Source organism: Thalia democratica, chromosome 8 (genome assembly GCF_965202585.1).
Source record: "Thalia democratica chromosome 8, ktThaDemo2.hap1.1, whole genome shotgun sequence".
Taxonomy (NCBI): domain Eukaryota; kingdom Metazoa; phylum Chordata; class Thaliacea; order Salpida; family Salpidae; genus Thalia; species Thalia democratica.
Window position 1 is genome coordinate 24,559,682 of NC_139172.1, and position 14,341 is coordinate 24,574,022.

The following is a 14,341-nucleotide window of genomic DNA, read 5'->3' on the forward strand; positions in this document are numbered from 1 at the left end:
AATTAACTTGTAGTTTTAACTTTTAATACAAGTTTGCTAACATTTATAAATTAAACATTCAAAGTTTTGGAAACTGGTCAAAATATAAGGAACAATCAAATCTAATATTATAAAAAAGAAGAGTTCAAAAAATATCCATTAATAATCTAAATTTATTTTTTTCAGGGTCAGCACACTTTAATAGTTCCTTGCATTGTAATATTAAATTTTAACATTATCCAAGTTTTTACTTAGTTATATTTCTTTAAAGACCACTAAATAATTAAAAAAAAAAACAAAAGATTATTCCCTTATAAAATATTATTAAATTTTGAGTTGCATATTTTTTTACAAACAAGACCAAAATAAATATGGAATCATTTGCTGGGCTAAATACTTTATATATGTTGTTGGTTTATGGCTGTTAATACTTACAGATAAAAGCAACAATTAAAAAATAAAAAATTGATAACAAATAAAAATCATAAAGTTTAACTAAAGAAGACTTTATATAAAGTAAAAACACTGTTTTTTAAGTTGCAAAAGTACTCAGACTATTAAAAAAAATTATATAACTAAATCCAAGCTTTTGCCTAAAAAAAAATCCAGTTCTTAGCTTTTGCAACAAAAAATAAAATAAACTTTTACAACTATACACAAAAGACATGTAAAGCTGTTTTAGACATAAAAACTATTCTGGTTTTATTGTGTATAATTTAGTTATTTTCACAGGTGTGCACCGTGCACACCAGGGCTGTTAAAATTATAGAAATAAAGAGTTTTGAACACTGAGTAAAAAACGTTTTCCTGTAACTCAAAATTTCATGCTCAGTAAACTGTTGAAATTTTTTCATACAATATTCGCCGACTTTAAAAAAAAGCTCAAAGAATGCTGGCTAAGTTATATTATGATATTTTTAAATTAAAAAAAAAACTATGTATTCTAATAAGTAAACTAAGATGTAATTTCTACTTATTCTAAAACTATTTTTACACCTCACTAAACTTTTAGTGTACAGCCATTTAATTTCTTTGCACTACTGTAGTTAGATATATAGTTTAAGAATAATTATTAAAGTCTATACTTTAATCAAATAATTAAAATCTTTTTCTTTTAATAAGCATATAGAGATCTAAGAACTCAAATTACTAACTTAAAAAAAATTAATGAAAATATATTTTAGTAGCCGTGAAAATTATATCTTAGAACCAGTTTTTTAAGCTTTTTGTATGTTTGTGTATGAAATGAAAAAAACATTATTGTCTTTCTCACATATAAACTATTCGTACAAAACTATCATTTACCTACATAAAATTAAATTGTTGTTGGGAGCAACATATTTTTGTTATACATTAGCTTAAATAACAAGTTTATTACACAGTTAAACATAATAAGCTTTAATTAAATTAAAACTATTATTAACTAAAATCAGTTTTTTATTGACTTTTTCTGTTTTTTGCTTACTTTAGAAATATCAATAATAAATTTTTGTACGTTTGTTTTTAAGACAAAACTAACAAAGAAGTTTAGATATAGCACCGTTTACACAAAGAAGTACTTTATATAATTCATAGCAAGCAGTGATGCTATAAAGTTTAACAAATTTCGGTAAACTTGTGAAACTAAATTTGACATTAAGTAATTTGTCTTTGTGAAATGAATATTTATACTCGAAAAAAACATATTTAAACAATTTATAAGTACAAGCTTACACGAGTTATTACAACAAAACCTAATTTTTGAAGTAAAGTTCGAAAGCTATAGTTTTTTACATCTATGACATTTTAACTTTTTGATGAAAATCACTTTAAAAAAAAATAGACAAAGTAAACATAGCTACAATAGCAACGTCGATAAAGTATGTCCCTTAAAGCAAAACAAAAGAACGTACCTTATAACTTTGAAAGAAATTTTACTCCCAATTTATAGCTAATATATATCTATTAAAAAAAATACGGCCTGTTCTAGCCTGTATTAAAATAACTAATTTTTTTCTAAAGTAAATTGTATTAAATCTGCATTGTAATTATTAAAATTATGCTTTTGTTTATTCACCTTTTTTTTTTTTAATATTTGAGTTCAAAAAATGTTATTGGTGTCCTTACTATAAGTTATTTCAGCTAAGTTAAAACTTTTATGCTTGCTTTAAAAACAAAAGATATGTCTTCATATTTGATAACTGAAATGTTTTTTGAATATTTGTACAGTAAAAAAATAGTATAAACTAGAGTAACTAAAAAGCATTAAATCGATTTTCAAAACTAAACTTATATTATAAGGGTTATCAAAAACTTTAAACAACTCACCTTGTCGTCAAACAGAATACATTTATTATCAACTAAATACACAGCTTAAGCTAAAAAGTTAAAACACTGCTTAAGCTATAAAAATAGTTAAAGATATATGTATTCAAGGTGTAAGTATGAACTTCAACTAACAGTTTATGTTAATAAAGTTGGTACTAACAACTAAAAATAAATAACAATCCATCTTTTAAAACTTTACCTATCAATATTAACGATCTGCATTGTCTTAAAATCAAAAACTAAACTTGAAAAAATTCAACCTGCAACAACTAAATTGTACTAGTAAGAAGTAACATTATTTTCTAACTTCTGTAATATTAATTTTTAGTTATTTTTATTTCTATTTAGCGACTATACTAAGTGTATTTATATTTAAGAAGATGATGATCTACTATAGCACTTGTAACTATTCATCATCTACTAACTAATAACTTTGGATAAAAGTGTGAACTTAAACTTGTTTTCTGTTGTATAATATGTGTTTACATGTAAGATAAATAAAAAGCTTAATACACATATAATAAGCTTTATATAATTAAATAGCTTTATTCATCCAAAAGTTTTATAGGTAATAAAACCTAAAATACACTCTAAATGATGTTTACTTTTGTTGTACAATTCAAGCTGTGTTCAATTTTAAGTACTTTACTGAAACCAGTTTGTATATTTGCTTTGAAAACAATTTTAAACTTTTAAAAAAGATATTCAACCCAAACACTTTGAAGTTAACTTTTTTATGATCATTTGTATACTTTTTATTGTGCTATTTTTTCCAAATCTTAAATTATGCTTATTCATGATTGATGTAATACATTTTATGTTTTTTCAGAAATTTTGTGACTACGAAAAATTAGGTGTTTTTAGTAATGTACTGAAACTAAATAAAACCGTTTTCATCATCAAAATTTGAAAATACTTTTTTTTAAACACATAAGTTTTATATTTTACTATTGTGTTTCAGTTTGAACAAATATAATTTATAAAATCTACAAGGCGTAACTACTTTTAAAAATAAAATTCACGAGTAGTATATAAGTTGTCTTAAAACTTACACTAAATAAATTTTTAGTCTTTTTTAATTTTTTCTAACACACAATAAATAGTAAGTTGTTTTTTTTTCACAAGCTGAATGTAGCTATAAGTAACCAAAACCTAAGTTTTACAAGTGTTAGGTAAATAGGTAGAAAAACTATTACCGATTTTTTTTACATAGTAATGTTCTATGATAATACCAAAACTTATTAGCGCACAAAACGTATGTACGCTAGACTTTGAAAATTTGAATTTATAATTTACTTTCTTAAAATATATGTTAATCAGATTTTCGACAAAATCGTCCATTTTCTAACCTAAAAAATAAAAGTTTTCCGTCTATCTATTATGTTTACCGCTGAGTATTAAAGTTGTAAGATAATTTAAAACATTGAGTTTATTCTAAACTCTATACACACGTTTTTAACACATACTCAATGTAAAACTGTTTTTAAATAAATAAAAAGATGTTTAACCCTATTAAAAAGCACTAGCATTGTAAACTTTTGATTATTTCAATACAGAAATTAAACTTCTATTCTAAACGTGGTTTTATTAATCTATTCTTTTCGGTTTCTAAAAAAAGAACCTTTAAACAAAGCAATTTTAATTTCAGGCATAAACTGAAAAAATATTTAAAGACTTAATAGCAGAAAAATAAACATTACTTATAAATTAAAACAACAACTAAAATATAGGTAAAGCTTTAATCTTAATTTATGCTATATAAATTACGATATTCTCAATGCTTTTTTACCCTAAAATAGCTGATATGTCAATAATATTGCTAGCAATATTAATAGAATACCCGTCTTTAAGCATCAAAAAATACTTACTTTGGAAAATTTTATTAACGAACAACTACTACAATGCCTTATTATTTTTTACTTAAGCAAAGTTTACTGTTTTGATTTTTATACTTTGTTTTATGAATTAGAATAAAGTTAGTAAGCTTGGACAAAAAAACTAAAACAAAGTATGAATAGCAACTTGAAATCACCCCTTCTCGTCCCACTCAGCTTATAGTTCATACTTGTTACAACCATTTTTTAGCTTTTAACTAACCTTTATATAAAATATACTCACTGCTTACTAAATGTGAAAGTATATAAATATTTTTTGTACTATCTACAATTAAAACCTTGAAAAACATACTTACTTTGTTCTAAGGCAGGTGTCGGCAAACTGCGGTCCGCGGGCTAAATGCGGCCCTCAAAGCTTAAATCTGCGGCCCGCAAGCTACCTTTCAGCCAAAAAAATATTTTTTTAAAACATAAAAATTAACGGTTTTGTAATGAAACTTACAATTAGGCTCTCAATTTAATAAATACTACTTAAAGGTGCTATTTTACTGCTTATTTGTTATGTTTTTGGTTTAAAATAGCATTTTTCTCCTAATTACTATACATTTTTTAAATAACTGCGGCCCTCGACATTTTTTTTCTGAGAAAATTGGCCCGCGAGTAACAAAAGGCTGCCGACTCCTGTTCTAAGGTTATACAAAATAGGCAGCTCGAAGTCTAAAACTGGTTTGATTTGTTGTATAAATGCAAGACTAAAATTTATGGAACAAAAACAGTTTTTATTATAATTTCAAAAATTTACACACTTTTAGTTAGTTTATTTCAGTCTTGAAAAATTTTATTTAACGACAATTTTTATCTTAAAAATTTAATTACTGCAAATGTAACAATTAGCTAGCTAGATTACAAATTCGATTAAATTTGAAATTCAAACGCACTATCTATGTATATTTATCAAAATCTAGCTTAGAACAAGTCAATTTAGCTGAAATTTCTAACCACATTTTCTTAGAGTAATGAGCTATTATGATGCTTAGTTGAGGTAATTAAAAGTATTTGTTTGTTTTGTAAGAGATCAGTAGTGAGTTTAGTTTTTACAGCAAACACAAACACTTTAAAAGCTATTCCAGCTCTGAACAAAAAAAAAAAGGTCAACAATATTGATTCAACATACACTTAAAGATAAATATTTTTCTTGAGAACAGAACAACTTGAGACTGGTTACAAAAAAGCTTTTACAATATGTTATATTGTAAATGTTTGTTTTACTTTTGTATAACATAAAGGAAGAAAATACTTTTTATTTTGAAAACATTTAGACATTTCAACTAATTTAGTTTTTTTTAATTTTAGAAACTTTTCGTGTGAAACATTGGCTAGCTTTTGCTAGTTTTTTAAATTATGATTAATTTTATACCCTTATTAGTAAAATATAAGCGTATATTTGTTTCTTGTTGTCAAAACAAACATATCCTATAGATCAGGTGTATGCATTTGTATTTTTTATTAAAATATCTGTTTTTTTATCCAAAACCTTTATTTCTTTATTACTGTATATATACCTAATACGTTTATACACTAGTTTTTAGACTCGATTTACTGTACGGATATCATTTTTAAATTTTAGTGGTTAAAAATATATTTCTGGGTAAAATTAACTTTTTTTTTAGTTACTGTAAATCATATACTTCTAACTTTGTTTCTAAAATTAAAACATTTGAATTATTTAGAGATTTTAGAAACTTAATGATTTGATCTTAATGATAAAGCATAAAAATCAAAATTTAGAAGAAAATGTAAATTATCACAGTTCTGTAGTTTTGTTAGACCAAAAACAGCTAAAAGCTTTAAAATTTAACATTGTTGTTGTAGCAATTTACCTACTCACAACAGCTACAGGTGTAGAACTCTATGTCATGAAATGTAGTTAATATTTTGTTGAACGGTAAAACTAACATGCAGAACTTAAACTTAATACTTCAGTTTTTTCGAGCAGCTTTTAATAGTTTGTAAACAAAATATTATTAAAGTTTAATCAATACAGCTAGCTTAGTGAGATAACGGATACTTATATAAGTTTTAGCTCATACTAGTATTTAGTTTTTGAATAAAAACTCTATCTTTTATTTTTTGTTATAAATACTCTTACATCACTGTTATAATAATGTTAGTATATTTGATAGCGAGTGTAATATATTTAAAAAAAGAAAACAACACAATGAAACCAGTTATACCAGTGAAAAATAATTTCTTAAAATGTACATAATATTATTTTAGTACTAAATGTGCACTGAAACAATGAGAACTACTATTGGCTGTTTGTATTCGATTATGGCATGATGGATTTTTTGCTTATGCATTATTTAAATTAAAATTAAGGTGGATACTTATAATGTAACATTTTTTCACATTAGCTATTTAGTTTTGCAGTCTAAATAGGTAACTTAAAGTATGCAATATTATAGAGCTACTTTTAAAGTACAGCATTTCTACTCTCTTTAGTTTTTAACTTCTATTTTGTTTGTTTACATATTGTTTATATTTTTTTCTCAACTTTTAAGAGTGTTTTCAAAACTAAAGTATATACATTTTTTCTAAAAATAATATATTTTAGATAACCATTGTATTAAAAAAATGAACAGATCAAAAAGTATTTAAGTGTTCTAATTCGAACTCAATGTGTCATAAATTTAAACTTAAAAGCTTTGGTAGACAACCAATATTGTAGTAAAAGTCAAAATTAATACATTTAAACAACGTCAAATAAAATGTAAAACACATTTTTTACATCGGTCACCTAAAAAACACATTAAAAAAATCCCCTTTAAAAGTAAATTCATCTCCATCGGACTTCTGATTGGTCTTCTCATCATAGCGGCCGTGACCCTTGGCGTCTACTACGGACTTCCCCCGCGAGGATCGACCAATGACAACACAGGAGGATCTTCATCCACGGGCCTTCCCCGAAGTGGAATATTCAGCAAGGCGGCGGTGGCTTCAGACGCGGGAATTTGTTCGACGATGGGAAAGGGGATTCTAGAGAAAGGAGGGAGCGTTGTTGACGCTTACATAACAACTACGCTGTGCGCTGGTGTTGTAAACAGCCACAGATGAAGTTATGTCATAAATACATGCATTTGTATTTAAAGCATACTCAGACAGTTGATATTATAAGGAATTTTAGGTATTTGAACAAATAATTCTGTTTAGTATTTATCATTTTTTCATAGCCTAGATATTTAAACTAAAAATGTATATATTTCTAAGCATTTTTAACTGTTTTTATCATAATTGTTATAAATCGTTTTTTAAATCTAGTTCTTGTAACTTACATTGTTTCTAATTATATGTTATGTATCTAGCTTGCAGTTTAAAAATCGAAAAGAATTTTTTTTTTAAGTAAAAAGCTTTTCATTTTGTACCTTACTTTTAATACCATCAACATTTATTTTCCGTTGTTATTATCAGTAGAGTATAAATACTTTTTGCAGTTTAAACGCAATAGTTAGTATAATTCTTCCAATTTTTTTGAATTTCTTCCAGGTTTTTGAAAGTACTCGTTTTTGGGTCTGTTTTTAGTTTAAAGTTAAGGTTAAAAATTGTGTTAACTAGTATAACAACATTAAAAAGATACTGTAGAGCTACTTTAAATTTGTTTTTAATAAAAAAATATTGGCGGTGACAAAAAATTTCTATCTTAATGATTGATTTTTCGTGTCAGTTCAAATTTTTACTACTTATCATGTGAAAGTTGTTCAAAATTCCAGGTATTTTAGTAATTTTTTCCAAAATTTCTCAAACTCTAGGTTTTTTAACCTAAATTATCAAAATCCAGATTTTTCAGGACCCCAGGTTTTGTGGCCACCCTGTTTGTAGTGATATTTTAGTGAGCATTCTACTTTAGAAATCCGCTTAAAGTAAACAAACATCAATAAATTTTAAACTCACAACTTAGTTGTTGTAAATATAGAATATACTTTTTAATTCCACAAACCTAACTTTGTAAATTGTAAAGCCTTGATCTAAACATTTATATATAAATATAGTTTTACTAAAACAATCAGAGAAAATAAAAATCTTAATGAAGAAGTGCAGATAGAAGAGCATAACTGTTATGTTCACAGCATTTTTAAAATGAATTTATTTTTCAAACACTATTATAACAACTTGTTTTCATATTTTGTACAAAACACTAAAACTAAAAATACTTTAAATGTAAAGATTGTGATTAGAGTTTTTTTTTATAATTTGTTTATTGTTCAAATAATAATTACAGCGTTAAAGTCTATAAAATCGTCATAAAGAGTGCACAGCAAAAATGAACAGCAAGAAAGCACAAATGGGCAGCTAAAATAATTTTCAATAAAAAAAATTATCACAGTGGTAAAATGAGTAAGGAATTGAAACTTATAAAAGACAAATTTATCATAATACATACTATAAACTCTACAAACATTTTCATTGGTGTGAGAAAGTTTTGAATAAATATCAAGACAGCTAAAAATAGAATTAAGTCCAAAATTATGTTTTTTTTAAATTTTCTTCTTAATTACATTATTCTGTAATGAAAAACTACAAAAAATTGATCTGTCAGCTAAAGAAAACCAAGGTTTAAATTAAATAAGTTTATAACTAAAAATTTAACATAGTGGTTTTATAAATTTTAATCAGTGTTCTGAAAAATTCGAAGAAATTATAAAATAAATTACTTTGGTTCTTAAAAAATATTAATTGAAATAGCGAAAGCTTTTTATTTAGATATTTTAAGAAAACTTGTTTAAATATGGTGAAAAATGTTAGTCATTATTGAAATTTTGCATAAATTAAATTCAAACTTTAGTTGTTATAAACAATACAAAAACTTAGAACATAGTTAAAGTGATACATTAATAACTTTTGAAGTTTCAAATGTGCCACAAACAAGCACAGTTGGATACTGGCTCGTAGCAGACACCACTGCGCTCCTTCAAGTCTAATATTTCGAAATTTGAGAACCCGAGCTTCTTTGCTACCCAGAAAGGCGCGATGCAAGCAAAGTAAACTGTGAAAACTTGTTTGATAAAGCAATTAGGTTATAAAACACAACAGTGTGAGACAATTTCAAAATAACTTTTAAAGTTGTAAGTATAAACTTTTGCGATTTTAAATTTAAAATAATTTTTTTAACTTTGTAAACCTATCTAAAAATTTAAAGTTTCTATACGTACACCAAACTTAATAAACAGCTTATAAAAAAAACTTCAAGATAGTAGAAATCACTTATACACTTAAATTCAAAAATACAGCATAACATCAAACAGCTTAATTTATTAATTTTAAAGAAATATAATAATCAGCACAACTTATACAGCTTTATACTATACTTTAATGTTTAATTTTGTAAACATAACTGAACAAAAGTAAGAAAAAAAAATGTTGTAGTTTTTTTTTTATAAAACACTTTCAAAAGAATAAAAAGAAAATAATCTTTATTTCAACATAATATTTGACTGAATGATTACATAAGCCAAAAAAGTTGAAGTGTCAATTAACTCACTGACAGAATTAACAAATTTTAACACTCTTTTAGTTCATTTAAAATTAAAAAAAACTAACCCAAGCTTATAAGGCAAATTATTCCATTGACAAGACACCAATAATACAACTCACTTGTTGATTGTTGCTGCAGATTGTTAGTTGTTACTAGGTTTCTAGAATTCTAGACTAATTAAAAACAAATTGCATTCAACAAACTCACGCAATCTGCAGCATTGAAAGAAAAAGCCATGTATACAATTGAAAAAATTAAACAAATAGCCCCATAGAAGTGAAATGATTTTCTTATGAGGTTTGGGATAAAATCGAAAACGCTATACACCAGCACATAAACTGTTTAAAAAGTTAATTAATTATTGAAACACTAATATTAACTAAACAATTTTTAAACTAATCTAAATTATAAGTATCAACTGTATAAAAAGCTAGTATTATTTGTTTTTCTGAATGAAAATAAGTAATAATAAAAATAATTAAATTTTGTGTAAATAACTTCTGCATCTTTAAATGTTTTTATTTAACGCATGCATTAAGTCAAACTTACATGTTGAAATGATGGTAAAAACAATGCTGGTAATGTGTAAGTTCAGCAATGGCTGGGAACAGACTCTTTTTAATGATGAAGATTGTACAAGAACAATCAAGTGAGATAACAATAACAAGCAAGAAAATGCCAGCACTAAAACTCTTCTGTTTTACATATGTACTTTATAACAAAACGTTTTTACTTAGCAATATATATTTTTTATAACAGCTTTATATACTGCATCATGGTTGAGCTCTCTGAAGCAAAAAAAAAGTTTGCCTGAGTTGCATAAAGCTAGCCTGAGTTTTCAGTCTTAGAAAAAAAACTTGAAAAAATTAAATTAATAGCCAAACTCAGTAAACATTACTGTTAAAAAAAGTTTAAATATCTAAACCACTAATACAAAAGTAAAACAGCTTAAAAAATTTTTTTTTAATAAATATTTTAACTTAAAAAAACTAGCCTGTAACTTATAAAACTATCTAAATTAAATTAAATCAACCTAAGTTTTTTAAAGTCTCATACTAGCCTGAGTTAACCTGAGTAGCCCAAGTTCGTGGCAAACCTGCTGCATTTTAGATATGCATGATATAAAATGCTAAAAATAAGAAGGAAAAAAAGGAAGTAATAATTTGTAAAAGTATGTAATGAGGTTTATTAAAATTTTCCCAAATAAATTTGAATTAATAAGGTTTAACCTGATGGTGTAGTGATCCTAATGACAGCTTTAAAAACTCTCTGAGTTTAACATTGCAAGATCAAAACCAAGTGGTCAATAATTATACAAAAAAACCTGGTATGAACTCTTTTCTTATACATTTTTTTAAATATATTAAGTGCAAAAATCACTACAGCTTAGTGTATTGTTAAATATCAAACAAGGTTGCCACTCTTTGAGTCAAAAAAATGTTCAAATTTTTTTTAAGTCTTTAAATTATTTTGACTTTTCAAAACCAAAAAAATTCATGTTCTTCTACTAAACTGGTTATATAATAACAAAACATTTAAATTAAACCAACTAAATCTTATTCAAAATCTAGAAGAAACTGAACTGAATTTTTTTGAAGTCTTTACTATCTTGAGTTTTTATAAAAATATAAACTGGTCTGGGTCACCTAAAATTTTCAAAAACTTCAAACTTTCTCAAGATATCTTGTAAACTGAATCTTAAAAGTTGGGCAACCATGATTAAAGCTATTCTGTTAAAAGTAACATTTAAATTCTAAAACAATTTATAGAAAACCTTAATAGAAAAATTAAAATTTTCAAAAACAATAATACTTTACAAAGAAATTAATAAAAAAAGAATAAAAAAATCTTATTTCTTTTTTCCTTATTTAAGTAAAAAATTCAAAATGTTTTATTCTTAACTAATTTTACAAAAGTGATTGCTATTATATTTGTTGTTTTAACCTTATAAATATTAAAGTGAAAGTATTCAATATTTGTTTAAAAGATATCAGTTAAATAGTGGGCACTGTAGTTTAGATATCTAAAAATTTAAAACACAAGGTGGCCTCTTGTTATTTGTGGCTGTAACCTAACTCTGAGAGATAAGTAATTAAATAAAAAGTAAATTAGAATTCTGCAAACAACTTAAACTAATCAAAGATTCTATATAATATTATTATATTTACAAAGTTTTATTAAGTACTGTAGAATATTTAATTTTTCCTTGGATTTTTTTGAAATTTTATAATAAGCCAAGGTTAAGAAATATAATTATGAAACCCTTTAAAAAACATAATTAGCTTTTATATTCTATATAATAAGCTATTAAAAAAGATTCAATGTCTATTTTTGTTTTATAAAATAATTTTACCACCATTATACTTGATTAAATTCTTTTTAGTCAAAGCAGATTTAAGCACACTTAACAGGGTTGCCACTGGTTATTAAGAAATTTCTTCCGTGTTTTCTAAATTTCTTCAAGGTTTTTGAAAATACAAGTTCTTAAGTCTATTTTTAGTTTAAAGTAAAGTATGAGGTTAAGAACTATGTTAAATAGTATAAAAACATTGAAAAAGTACTGTTAAGCTACTTTAATAGTGTTTTATAATAAAAAGATTTTTTGATGATGACAAAAATTTTTAATCTATATTATTGATTTTTTGGGTCGATTCAAAATTTTAGCAATTAACATGTAAAAATTGTTTAAAAATCAAGGTTTTATAGATAGTTATTTTTTCGAAATTCCAGGTTTTTAGCCCAAGTTGTCAAATTCCAAGTATTTCCAGGATTCTAGATTTTGTGGCCATCCTGACTTACCAGTGTGTTAATTTCACTTTATTGTGTATGTGTCGACCACAGGTTTTCAAACTTGCAACTCAGAGGGTTTTCAAAGTGATTATTCAGTCCCCTTCACCACCAGGCCACACTTCTTTTGAAAAAAATCTAAAACCATGGAAAGAACAGTTGTATATGTATACTTAAGGGTTCTGAAGGGTCATTTATATGGACTTTAGGATTTTTAAGTGCTTATTGTGTACAGCAATAAGTTATTAACTACTTTATTAAAGTGTGTCATTCATTTATTAATGATAAAATATAAATCAATAGTATTAAAAACTAACAATTTTATGTGGTTGTATTTTGGAATCCAATTAAAAAGATGAAAAACACAATGAGGAATTAGGTACCATAACATGATTTAAGTTTTTACACAAAAGCTTTATCTATCTCTTTTTTTTATTAGTAAATATATATGTACATATAATTTTTAAATTCTGTTTAATTACTTTTCCCTAAAATTAAGCACCAAAGAGCTTCTACAGAAACATAAAAACACTATAGAAGTCAACTCACAAGAGTTTAAATTTTACAGAGTATTTTTTCGGTTCAGCTGCAGTAGCAAGGTTTTACAAAAAACTTTCGTTAGTTTTTTTAGCAAATAAGGTATGTTAATTTTACAACATTGCATTAAAACAACTACATTGTACTTCAATGTAAAACTTTCTCTAGAAAATCTTTAGCAAGTTAGTTTTAGTTTTTACAGCTTGAATTGTTTTATTTTTAATTATAGAGTTTTCTTACACTGTGTTTTTTAAGTTTTACTTTGAAGTTATTAAGTTCTTGCTTTTTGTACGATGCTTAAAATTATATTTCTAATTTAAAACAGTTCGTATATTTTTTTAAGTTTTAGGAAATAGTATTTTAATTCATTTTACTTTTGTTTATAAGATAGTTTTATTGTACTTAAGTTCATACTCATAGGTAGACAAACTAAGATAGGACACTAAGTAGATAATTATTAATAAAAGTTTTTTTCTGCAAAAACAAGTGAATTTTTCTTAAGCTGAACACTTTTTTTTTTTTTACTTATTTAATTAAACAAGTTATGCTTTTTGTTATAGAAATATTAGACGTTTATTTAAAAATATTAATTTTTATACGTTAACTTTTTTTTTTTTTAAACTTCAAAAATTGAAAAATATATAGATGCATTTCCTTCAAGTAAAAGTTTGATTTGGCCAAAGACATCAAACCTTATCATTCCCTTTAAATATTTGATTGTAGCAAAAACTCCTCTATTATTTAAAATTGTTTAATATAAAAAAATATTAAAAGCTCTTTAACAAAGATAATTTACTTTGTACAAGATCGTAATTACATATACTATATAGTTACAAATAATTAGTTTTGTATTACAATAAAGTTGTATACAATATTTAATGTTTTTTTAAATATTATTTATTTTAACTTGTAAGAAAATTAAACAAACAGAAATGACTAAAAGGAAATAATATTTATGAAATACTAAAGAAGTTTATATATTTTATAAACATTGTAGTTTTTAGTATTTGATCTAAATATAGAGATAACTTATAATTTGTAGGTTAAAAGAACTTGACTATAGCGTTACTTTATTTAATAAATATCTTTAAGTTTATATTTTTTATAATTAAATAAAAACTTTAAATGAACTTGTTTCAGCAAACAATTTAGAAAGATATTTTATGTTCGGTGTTTTATAATTATTTGTCTTAACTAAAAAAAAATGTTCAATTTACTGAAATGTAAAGAGCTTATTTGAATAAAAAATTAAATTATGTTTGTTGTTTTAAAATCTTTAAGTGTTTTTTAATGTGATAACATTCAAAAAACTTAGAAAAAAATATGCTGATCACAACTTGTCTTATTAAAGTTTTCATTAATTAGA

The 14,341-nt window shown here is 24.7% G+C and overlaps 1 protein-coding gene across 1 annotated transcript; it reads right to left on the minus strand.

Annotated features, from left to right (window-relative positions):
- Positions 1–8,799: 8,799 nt before the first annotated feature.
- On the minus strand, positions 8,800–10,756 carry LOC145843054 (uncharacterized). The gene is made up of 5 exons (XM_082950520.1): positions 10,722–10,756; positions 10,201–10,346; positions 9,859–9,989; positions 9,717–9,783; positions 8,800–9,162 (listed from the first exon to the last, which is right to left on the minus strand). Exons 1-5 carry the CDS (start codon positions 10,754–10,756, stop codon positions 9,026–9,028), a joined length of 516 nt encoding a protein of 171 aa, XP_082806646.1. The 3' UTR covers positions 8,800–9,025.
- Between the last annotated feature and the right edge of the window lie 3,585 nt (positions 10,757–14,341).

Bases quoted from the DNA above. Each gene is read 5' to 3' on its own strand.
- LOC145843054 (XM_082950520.1), bottom strand. From the start codon at position 10,756: ATGCAGCAGGTTTGCCACGAACTTGGGCTACTCAG. The intron at 9,784-9,858 runs GTGAGTTTGTTG...AACAATCTGCAG, and splicing joins CTTTCAATGCTGCAGATTGC to CAACAATCAACAAGTGAGTT. The intron at 9,163-9,716 runs GTTAGTTTTTTT...AAGTTTTCACAG, and splicing joins AATTTGCCTTATAAGCTTGG to TTTACTTTGCTTGCATCGCG.